The 12,005-nt window shown below is 44.3% G+C and overlaps 1 protein-coding gene across 1 annotated transcript in view; it reads right to left on the reverse strand.

Annotated features, from left to right (window-relative positions):
- Positions 1-12,005, reverse strand: part of COLQ (collagen like tail subunit of asymmetric acetylcholinesterase) — a 193,976-nt gene that overhangs the window by 16,684 nt on the left and 165,287 nt on the right. The window contains exon 16 of the mRNA XM_029589208.1: positions 9,928-10,030. Coding sequence (XP_029445068.1) covers positions 9,928-10,030 — 103 coding nt within the window. The remainder of the gene's footprint in view (positions 1-9,927; positions 10,031-12,005) is intronic.

Genomic DNA, 12,005 nt, shown 5'->3' on the forward strand with positions numbered 1-12,005 from the left:
TATGTCTCAAGGCCTATCATTTGGAGAAACAAAGGTTGTCCTTTTTGCCTTCAGCTGTCTGCAATTAAAATGGAGCTCATTCATCTAAGGGAGAAATTGTCTAGGTTCCAATTAAACTCCTCTTCCTTGAACCATTCAGTATCACACCCATCTTCCACAGAGGTTGCAGTAACCCAGGAAAAAATGGTTTACAGTGGGCTCCGGTAGAACAAGACATGTAACATACACCCACCTTCCCCAACTTTACAGCATCCTGTGCATCAACCCCTATTCTCACAGAGATGTCATACATCTAGGTCTCAAAAACTTAGGAATAACTGGATAAAAGCGGACTCTGGCGGAATAAGGCCTGTGATGAAAAGACACCCACTCTCCCCACTGTTACCCCTACATAATGCTTTTTCTCCATTGGAAAATGAAGAAACTCCAGCAATAGATACTGAAGTGATTTCTAAAAGTGAAGTCACCCAATGCACCCAGAAGCCCTGCAACAAATTCAAATGTCATAAAAGAAAGCTGCTTCTGCTGGGAGACTTGATCATTAGAGGAACCAATTTGGGAGCACTTTTTGATGATGACTCAAGAGTTAAATGCATTTTAGGATCCTCAGGTAGTAGAAATGCAAACCAGATAGTCCAAGTCATTGAAAAGAAAGTAGGAATTTTGATATCAGTGTTATTGTCCATCTGGTGACCAATGACCTCAATAGAAATGCTATCCAAGAAGTACAAAAAGATTTCCAAAATCTAGACAAGATGATAAGACACACTGCAAAGTCTATTGCCTTTTTGGAAGTATTACCTTTTCATCGAAAGGGAAATGAGTAGCTATGCCATATAAATAATTTCAATTCCTGGCTCAAAACTTGGGGGTAGATTTTCAGAGCCCTGCTCGCCTAAATCCGCCCAAAACCGGGCGGATTTAGGCGAGCAGGGCCCTGCGCGCCGGGAAGCCTATTTTACATAGGCCTCCCGGCGCGCGCAGAGCCCCGGGACTCGCGTACGTCCCGGGGTTTTCGGAGGGGGGCGTGTCGGGGGCGTGTCGGGGGGGGCGGGGCCCGGTCGACGCGGCGTTTCGGGGGCGTGTCGGCCGCGTTTTGGGGGCGGGTACGGGGCGTGGCTACGGCCCGGGGGCGTGGCCGCGCCCTCCGTACCCGCCCCCAGGTCGCGGCCCGGCGCGCAGCAGGCCCGCTGGCGCGCGGGGGATTTACGTCTCCCTCCGGGAGGCGTAAATCCCCCGACAACGGTAAGGGGGGGGTGTAGACAGGGCCGGGTGGGTGGGTTAGGTAGGGGAAGGGAGGGTAAGGTGAGGGGAGGGCAAAGGAAAGTTCCCTCCGAGGCCGCTCCGATTTCGGAGCGGCCTTGGAGGGAACGGGGGGAGGCAGCGCGGCTCGGCGCGCGCAGGCTATACAAAATCGATAGCCTTGCGCGCGCCGATCCCGGATTTTAGTGGATACGCGCGGCTCCGCGCGTATCTACTAAAATCCAGCGTACTTTTGCTTGAGTCTGATGCGCAAGCAAAAGTAGGCTGTTCGCGCGCCTCTTAAAATCTACCCCTTGGTGTACAGAAAGTGGTTTTGGATACATTGGAGGCTGGGGTCATGTGTAAAAGGCTATATGGTAAGGATGGCCTACATTTCTCTGTAGCAGGAAGGAAGATGCTAAGTGAGAAATTCAGATCATATATTATCAGACATTTAAACTAAAGAATGGAGGTGACAGGAGATGGCCAATGAAATTGACATGTCACCCCCAAGCAATACAGGACGTAGGAGGAGAAAATAAAATCAATCAGCACGAAAAAAGCAGAAAAGGTGACTACAAATGTTTATAGTTTGGGCAATAAAATCCCAGGCCTGCAGGCCCTAATGGTGGAGGCGGACTTGGACATTGTTGCTGTTACTGAGACATGGTTATTGGATTCTCGTGATTGGGATACAGTCATACCGGACTATAATTTGTTAAGAGAGGCCAGAAAAGGGGGAGGAGTAGCTCCCTATGTCAAAAACAATATCCAAGCAAATGAACTGTAAGGAAAGTGGGGTAGAGAAGAAGCATTATTGGCTGCCCTAAAAAAAAGATGATGGTGCATCCATTTTACTGGTGTGGTTTACAGGCCTCTGACTCAAATGGACGAACTGGACAGAGATCTAGTCGAAGACATCCAAAATGTGGGAAGGAAAGGAGAAGTGCTGATTTTTGGAGACTTTATAATGTGCCAGACGTAGACTGGAGAATCCCTTCTGCGGAATCTAACAGAAGTAGAGAGATAGTGGATGCCCTGCAAGGGGCTCTATTCAAAAAAATGATAATGGAACCCAGGAGGGAGGGTGTTATATTCAACCTAGTGCTCACTAACGGTGAGAATGTCTCTAATGTCCGAGAGGGTGCTCACCTCAGCACCAGTGATCATCAAACGGTATGTTTTGACATCTCAAATAAGACACGGAGAAGTCACACGAAGACCCAAGTTTTGCATTTCAAAACTACAGACTTTGTTGAAATGAGGATGTACCTGGAGGTAGAATTAGAAGACTGGGAGAAAATGGGAGAGGTGGAACAACAGTGGGCCAAACTAAAAGGGCAATTACAAAAGCAACAAATCAATATGTTAGAAAAGTAAACAAAAGTAAGAGAAATAAGAAACTGATCTGGTTCTCAAGGGAGGTGGCTGACATAATAAAAGTAAAAAGAACAGCGTTCAAGAAATATAAAGGATCCCAGAAAGTGGAACAAAGGGAAGAATATCTGGTGAAACTGAGGGAGGCAAAGAAAGTAATCAAGAAAACAAAAAGTCAGGTGGAAGAAAGGATTGCCAAAAAGGTAAAGCAAGGTGACAAACATTTTTCAGATACATCAGGGAAATGAGAAAGGTCTGAAGTGGTATAGTGAAATTTAAAGGTGACAAGGATCAAAGTATGGCACGAGACGAAGAAATAGCGGAAATATTAAACAAATACTTCAGTTCGGTGTTCACTAAAGAAGACCCAGGAGAAGGATCATTGCTAGTTAACAAGACTGTGGATGAGGGTGGAATAGATGAAAATCCATTTACAGAAGAAAATGTATGGGAAGAGCTGGGGAAACTGAAAGTGGACACAGTCATGGGGCCTGATGAGGTTCATCCCAGGATACTGAGGGAGCTCAGAGATGTGCTGGCGGGTTCGCTGTGTGACCTGTTCAATAGATCCCTGGAAACGGGAGTGGTGCCAAGTGATTGGAGAAGAGTGGTGTGATCCCGCTTCACAAGAGTGGGAGCAGAGAGGAGGCTGGAAACTACAGGCCAGTTAGACTCACCTCGGAGGTGGGAAAATTAATGGAGACTCTGCTGAAGGAAAGGATAGTGAACTATCTACAGGCAGCAGGATTGCTGGACCCAAGGCAGCATGGATTCACCAGGGGAAGGTCCTGTCAGACAAACCTGATTGATTTTTTTGATTGGGTGACTAAAGAATTGGATTAAGAAAGAGCACTTGATGTGATCTACTTGGATTTGAGCAAACCTTTTGATACGGTCCCGCATAGAAGGCTTGTGAATAAAATGAGAAGCTTGGGAATGAGCACAAAGGTGGTGACATAGATTACAAATTGGTTGATAGATAGAAGACAGCATGTGATAATGAATAGAATCTACTCTGAAGAGAGAATGGTGTTAAGCGGAGTGACATTGCAGAAGCGACTGAAGGTAAAGTTTATCTATTTGCGGATGATACTAAGATCTGCAACAGAGTGGACATGCCGGAAGGAGTAGAGAGAATGAAACACGATTTAAGGAGGCTTGAACAGTGGTTGAAGATATGGAGGCTGGGATTCAATGCCAAGAAATGCAGAGTCATGCATCTAGGGTGTGGTAATTCAAAAGAGTTGTACGTGATGGGGGATGAAGGCTGTTGTGCACGGAGCAAGAGAGGGACCTTGGGGTGATAGTGTCTAGCGATCTGAAGATGGCGAAGCAATGTGACAAGGCGATAGCTAAAGCCAGAAGAATGCTAGGCTGCATAGAGAGCGGAATAACCAGTAAGAAAAAGGAGGTCATAATCCCCTTGTACAGATCCTTGGTGAGGCCTCACCTGGGGTATTGTGTTCAGTTCTAGAGACCGTATCTCAAAAGGGGCAGAGACAAGATGGAGGCGGTCCAGACAAGGGCAACAAAAATGGTGGGGGGTCTCCATCAATTGACTTATGGGGAGAGATTGAAGATCTTAAATATGTATACCCTGGAAGACAGGAGGTGCGGGGGGATATGATACAGACCTTCAGATACCTGAAAGGTTTTAATGATGCACAATCGAAAAACCTTTTCTGTTGGAAAGAAATCAGTAGAACTAGGGGACATGTAATCAAACTCCAGGGAGGATGAATCAGAACCAACGTCAGGAAATATTTCTTCACAGTGGTGGATGCCTGGAATGCCCTTGCAGAGGAGGTGGTGAAGACTAAATCAGTGAAAGATTTCAAAGGGGCATTGGATAAACACTGTGGATCACTAAAGGCTGGAGGATGTGAATGAAGAAAAGAGTGCATGGGGGTAACTTGCTGGTGTGGCGCTTACTACCCTTAACCAATAAGCCTGATACTTCTGATGCAACTCCAACATTGCTCTCTGCTTCAATGGCAGGGAGGAAAGAGGAAAAGGGGAATTAGATAGACTATAGAAAAGAAGAAAAGAATACATGGGGGTAATTTGCTGGTATGATGGTTACTATCCTTAACCAATAAGCCTTCATACTGTTGATACAACTCCATCATTCTCCCTGCTTCAATGGCAAGAGTTGATGGGAATTGGACTCAAATAGCAACCAACAAGGCCCCTGGCTTGATGGTCTGGGAGGCTGGTAGGGGGTGAATTGTATGGCACGGCAGATGCTGCCATAAGCTTGTTGGGCATACTGGACGGACCATTTGGTCTTTTTCTGCCATCATATCTATGTTTCGATATACTATGATGCTAGTTTGTTCCGTCTCCATCTGCTGGTAGAGGTGCATAACCCACTTGTTCTGGATTCATCTGACTGGACACTAAGAAATCAGAATTTATACGCATAAATATTGGCCCTGCACTGGAATGCCCCTGACCCGCCCCTATTTCACCCCTTTTTTACTCGATCAAAGATATTCACACTTCAATACTTACGTGAGTATGTGCAAGCTTTATAAAATAGCCCTAGTGGGTGTGAGAACTATTTGCATGTGCATCTGTGACCCAAGCACCTTAATTGTCTTCCTCTCTATCTGGCTCTGTCTTCTGCCTGATCTTTCTTTTTCTCTATTTTTTTCTACTCTCATCCCCATCATGGACCCTTCTCTGTCCTTGCAGTTTAGCTCTTTATCTTCCTTTCTGATCTTTCCCTATCACTCCTTCCTCCTCCTATTCAACAGTATATACTGTTCCCCCTCCTAACGCTGTCCAGTCTACTTTAACCCCATCCACTGACCTCCCAAGCATGTCTTCTGTCTCCTCTTCAGAAACCATCCTATTCTCCTTCAGACTTCCTGTTCCTCCCTTCCATCCCCAAATCACTGCTTTTTCTTCCTTTCCTTTCCTTCTTTTTCACGTTATCTTCTATCTTATTTCATTCTCTAGTACCTCTCCCTGATCCCAGCTCCCCCATTCCCTCTCCCTTATAGGTTTAGTCCATTGCTTTGGCCCTTCCTGTTTGCATTTTTAGCCTGGATTCCCACAGGGAAACTGGCCTTCTAAGAACATTGGGGCGGATTTTAAAAGGGTTACGCGTGTATATTACACGCGTAACCCCGAAAACCCGCTCTTGCGCGCCGAGTCTATTTTGCATAGGCCCGGCGACATGCACAAGCCCCGGGACGCGTGTAAGTCCCGGGGCTTGAAAAAATGGGCAGGAAATGGCGGTACAGGGGTGGGGCATGGGCGTGGCCAGAGGCCTCTCCATTGCTGCTGGGCCCGGGGATCGCGCGCCGGCACTTGGCCAGCGTGCGCAACCTACGCCTGCCCAGAGGCAGGTGTAAATAAAAAAATTAAGTTAGGGGGGGATTTAGGTAGGGCTGGGGGGCGGGTTAGATAAGGGAAGGGAGGGGAAGGTGGGCGGGGCGGAAGGAAAGTTCCCTTCGAGGCCGCTCCGATTTCGGTGCGGCCTCAGAGGGAACGGGGAAAGCCATCGGGGGCTCCCCTAGGGCTTGGCATGCGCAAGGTGCACAAGTGTGCACCCCCTTGCGCGCGCTGACCCCAGATTTTATAACATGCGCGCGGCTGCGCGCACATGTTATAAAATCAGGCGTAGATTTGTGCACACCGGATTGAGCGCACAAATTTACGCCCGAGCGTATGTACGAATATCTGGCCCATTATGTCTGTGTGTCTCTCTCCTCTAAGTGTCTGTCTTTCCTCCATATTACTTTTTGAACCATTTATTCAATTTCATTCACATGTGTGTCACAGACAGTGAGCGCTCTGTGACCCAGTGATGACATCAAGCAGTTTAAAGCTGCCCTGCCATTGGTTAGTGCCTGTGGTCACCAGCTGACTCCATTTCTTGCCTAGTTTTCTATAGGGATAAGCCATTTCTAATATTTAATTATGTGTTTATTATGTAGAAATTCACGTTATTACTGTTTTGGTTGGCCTTCACTGGATCCCAGTTACATAGTGAGCGCAATTCAAATTATAAATAATTATTCATAAATTACTGTATTGCAGTACTTCATGTAGTTTGAAAAATGTGTTAAGGCCATATGTTCCTGTTAGGACATTCTTCTGGAATGCAAATGCTTGCCCAACCCCCCCCCCCCCCCCCCACTGTGTAGTTTTAGACTGAAAACTATACTTGTCAGGTTTTTCTCCTATATAGGCCTGAACCTGTGGAATGCACTCCCAGTTGAGCTGTGGGAGGAGCAGGATATGAAATGTGTTAGAAAGAAGGTCAAGGCTTTCTATTTTAATGAGGCTTATAAATGATTTATTTTATCTCGAATGTTTTTCATGTGTTTTATATTATATTGTATTTCTTTTATTGTAGTATTTATTACAAATGTGATTTGTGATCTGCCATGAACTATATTTTGAGGTTTGTGCGGAATATAAATTTTGTGTAAATAAATAAACATAACATCCATTGTCATAATGACATGTCTGGCATCACAGTTGGGGGGCGCTTTGCCTGAGGAGCTTCAGCTTCTGCTTGACTTGGCATGGAGGGAACCAGAGGCTTCACTCTGGGAGGAGGAACGGCTCTGACATTTCATAGATCTTCAAAGTTCCTCCATCTCCAGGCCCTGTGCCTCTGGGATCTTGGAGACTTCCAAACCATAGCCACAGCAGCTAACTGAATCATGGTTGGGACCGAGGCATCTGTAGCATATATTGTGGCTGTCGGTGATGGACATCTTGCAACTACAGATACAGTCCTTGAAGCCAGTGGAGGTGGCTTTCTTGGCGCAGGATATCTTTTGTTATTAGTACATATATATTTTTTTTTTTTGATCTGTAACCCACCACCCTGGGAATTACCAGCTAGAATAGGTTAGCAAATGGGGGGAGGATCCATTCAAATGTAGTCCCTCCTTTTGAGGGGCTTGGGAATGGCCATCCCTCTAGAAGGCTTTATAACAGCTCTCTCCTGAGAGTCTTGAGGCAGTTTGCTGCATAACTCTAATGATGGTGAATATATTCACAATAAGAAACCTTTTATATCTGTCAATCTTGTGTAGAAAGAAAGGAAATATCTCCAATTCCATACAGATCGATGGTTGTGAGCCTTCTACTGTTTACCGAGATTCATGAGAGTTCCCCTGATGCAGGCATGTTTTTTTCTGTGCCGAAACGCTGCAGTGTCAGGACTCAAAGCTGGGACCCACTATTTTCACTGATGCAATGGATTGAAACTGGGTTCTTCTAAAGCAGTTTTGGCCAGATCTGTGGGCTTGGGGCCACTCTTGGATTAATGGGATGTCTACTGCATTATCACTACGCAGGTCTCATGCATATTGACATTATTTATGATTGGATTGTTCCACTTTGTTCATAATTGGAGATATTTCCTTTCTTTCTATACAAGATTGACAGATATAAAAGGTTTCTTATTATGTATATTCGCCATCATAAGAGTTATGCAGCAGAGTTGATATCTTTGGACATCAAATTTTGACATCCTTGGACATCTGAAGTCTTATTACAGTGAGAACACCAACAACGTACAGCCACGTGGTGGGATTGTTATCCACAGAAGCCATAAGATCTTGAAGCAATTGGTTTCTGGATGGTCTTACTTTCATCAAAAACAATTTTTAGGATTGTGTTTTTGCCACATTGAACTGTTTCTTTTTAGGTTCAGAGACCCTAGGTGTTTCGGTCATACTGACATTTGGCTTAATTTTTATGTTTTTTGTGTGTTGGTCTTTGTGTTTTGTTTTTGTACAAGTTTGTTGTACATCAGAGGTTTGTTGCCTTTCAATGATAAGGTGTCATTCTGATAGGTTTAGAGGTGGTTTTGATATGATTAGGAGATGTTGAATTTTTAGTAGCTTTGATGATCAATAAATAATAGATTTTGATTGAAGTTGACATTAGTCGATAAAATAAAATGTTTTTGTAACTAACAAAATTGTTGACTGTTCTAAGAGTTTCTTCAGTTTTCCTTTCTTGATAGAACAGGTCTTGCGGCCTCTTTTGTATTAACATATTTATTGTGCCATCCGCAACTATTTAATTCAGTAAACTTAAGTTTGGACACTAATCCAGTGCTACCAGTGTATTCATTTGGCATGCAGCATTCACAGAGAAGAGAAGTGACCACTCTCCCAGGGATAAGTAGAAGGATGTCAGATACCTCTGGCACTAAGCCTTGGAAGGACACCTTTCCCCCACAACCAAAAGGAGCCACACCCTGGGGAAGGGGCAACACAGAAGAGCTAGTCAGTGTCCCTGCCCCAAAGAACTTACAAATAAGTTTATGATTCCACCCATGCAGGACATGCACACCGGGGTGAGGTTACAAATAAATCTAGAAAATGCTGTTTGAAGGGCTGCCGAGACAGCAAGGCGACTTGAAAAATGAGTTAGCTGAAGCAAGAACATCAGAAAATTGAAAAAAGGACAAAAGACGTAGAGAAAGAGGGTACACATCCGTGCGGAAGCTTGGACAAAAAAAACCCTGAAGGTTCACAGGCCAGCATGTGTGGGGGAACTTTCGTCCATGCTCAGTAGTAAATAACTTTACTGAACTAGATAGATGGGTCTGTTTGGCATTGGCGGATGACATCGCTTATGTGTCATGACGAATTCATCCCTGCTTTCAACATTTGTTTAAAGGTTTTTTTTGGTTTTCTTTTTTAAGAGTTTTGTCTTGAGTTCTTAAGTGTGAGTGAGACTTCTGCAGCTGCTGGCTCACTGGTTTTCAAAAGAGCCCTGATGCCATTTTGTTCATGGCAAGCTGGTGGGCACAGGGACCCAAATGTCAGGATGTCTATAGATTTTCTACTGGCATTACGAGTGCCAGCTTATAGGGTGGTTACATGCTTAATATTCATGAGATTTATTTGCATATTCTGACTCTGTGGTATGGTTAATTTACATATTTTACTTTTTCTGAACACCAGACTGGTTTGTGGCCCTTGAAGACAGGTGTTTGAGACCCTGGGCTTAAAGAAGGCATTTTAAATGTTAAAACTTGTTTTGCTGTTTTAAAGATTTGGTAAACCTAATTACAATGAGATTTCTCTAGTAGTAAGTAACAAATGGAGCTAAAATTTAGCACAGCTTCAATTGCTGGGCCATCAGGAGGATCACTGTCTGTCTAATTGTTCAGTGGATGGGCAGACAAGGTAGACTATGAAGTCTTTTTCTGCCTTCACATTTCTTTAGACAAGACGGCCACTGGTTCTTAGTCTTAGACACATTACCTTGTACATAATCACATTAAGCTCAGGTTTAGTTTTCAAGCAAAAGAAGTATACATACCCTGGAAGATAAGTTCTGCACGACTGAAATCCAAAATCACTTCCATCGCACTCTTCTACCCCTTCCTGCCGATAGCCGTCCCCACAGTAGGCATGTTTGCACTCTGAGAAGAGACAGGACACGGCAAACGTGATGCTTTTTCCCTTGTTACAGCAAAGGATGTGTCTTGTCCTCAAATCAAACTTTTTTTTTTTTTTTTACTATTTTTTTGTGCTGCAGGAATACAAAAGGCTTTGGCTAGAGACTGACTGATAACTGAAAGGAGCTACAGAGCGAATAACGTGCCAGGCTTGGGGCAAGTGCCCTTTTTCCTTTGACTGCCGACATTACTATTAAAATGAATCCATGCAAGTCTCTTCCCTCCACCACCCCCTCCCTCTTTCCTCACCAACCCACGCACGCAGAAGTGCAGCAAACGCATGGGATGCTTGCCAGCTTGTCACAGTCTGGGAAAGAAACAGCTCCCCACTGCCATTTCTCTTTTGCCTGTATCGTTGCTGTTGGGAGGTGGCTGAAATGTACGTACGAAGGCAAAACAATTTTTTGTACTTTGAAAATTTTAAGAAAATGAAAACAAGAAAAGGGGGAAAAGATGCTCACTTTAATTGTCTGTTAAAAAAAAATGAAGAGCCCCCCCCCTCTTTTTTTGTTGTTGTGATTTTGTATTTCATCTATGATGAACATTTCTCCAGTTGGGCATTACCACAAGTATCTAAATCAGGGTGTTGCTTCTGTGCGGATTCTGAACAAGACGTCAGACAGACGTCACATGACTACATGGAAAGCATGAATTCAGCATGAGCAGCTGAAAAAATAAAAAAAAACAAACCAAAAACAAAACAGGTACTGTGGCCATAGTAAAAGGTACCCGTCTTTTATGCCCTTAAATGGAACAATTTCCTTATGAAATCTACTGGTTTGGATGAGGGTTCAGGTCCCCTGTCTGCCATGTCTAGCTGGGGCAGGATTTGGAGGAGAGGTGGTATGCTTGGGCTTAGAGGAGGGAAAGAATGGGGGGGGGGGGCCTACAGCTACTGTTGGCCAAGGGGTGAGTGCCAAGAGTGCAGCTCGGAAGCTGCACCCCCTCCAGCCCTAAGGATGGCGAGAGTCCTCTGAGCTCACCCAGGCTTGCCATTCAAGGAAAGGAGACAGAGACCACTGAGTGAGAAAATGGGGAAAAAGACCAAAACAAAACAAAAAAAAAAAATCCCTCTACATTAGTTAAGAAAACCCATAAGACCTTTAGCTAAGCCCAAAGGAGGAAGCAACAGAGCCAAAAAGAGAGGAAAATAGACACTATCCTGAGAAAAGGGACATTGAGAACCTGATTTTCAAAAGCACTAACTCACATAAAACACGGCCTTTGAAAATTGCCAGGAGGGAGGAGTTACACATGTGTTTATATGCACTAGAAAGAAGACCTTCCTGGGGCAGAGCTAGGGGCAAGGAGAGCATTTACGTGCACGCTTCTGGTTTTCAAAAGCACGTGCATGCACATTTGCACTTACTCCCAGGGAGATGTGAATGTGCACTCGTGTGTCCCGCTGGCTCCTACATGTTCCTGCTAATTTTCAAAGTGGACTTACACAAGTGGACTTTGAAATATTTAGGATAAAGTCTATGGGAACGCAGACCTTAGCCCTCCAAAAGCTCTGGAATATTACCCTCTTAAATATTATTTGAATTATTTTCAAATGACTGTGGGGAGTTTTGTATAATCCTGGTCTTGTTTTGTTTTATCATATTGTGTGTACGGCACACGTTATACAGTACATATATCTTGGCATTCTCCCTTCTCCTGAGATCTTATCAGGGTGCAAACAAAGATGCCACATGAACATCCTGTGATTTGCACATGTTGCTGTCAAACTGCACCATCTTTTTCCAAAGTGTCAGAAAGAGTGTAATATGAAGATCACAGAATCATGGCTAAATCTCATTCAAACATATTGGCTTCAGCAAAACTAGGAGAACATGACTACTCTCTGAATAATTACGCACAGCATAACACAGCTTTGCCAGAAAATGAATAAGCACCAGCAGTCTGTGACAATAACAACAAAAAAACCTAAAAAATT

Source organism: Rhinatrema bivittatum, chromosome 2 (assembly GCF_901001135.1).
Source record: "Rhinatrema bivittatum chromosome 2, aRhiBiv1.1, whole genome shotgun sequence".
Classification (NCBI taxonomy): Eukaryota; Metazoa; Chordata; class Amphibia; order Gymnophiona; family Rhinatrematidae; genus Rhinatrema; species Rhinatrema bivittatum.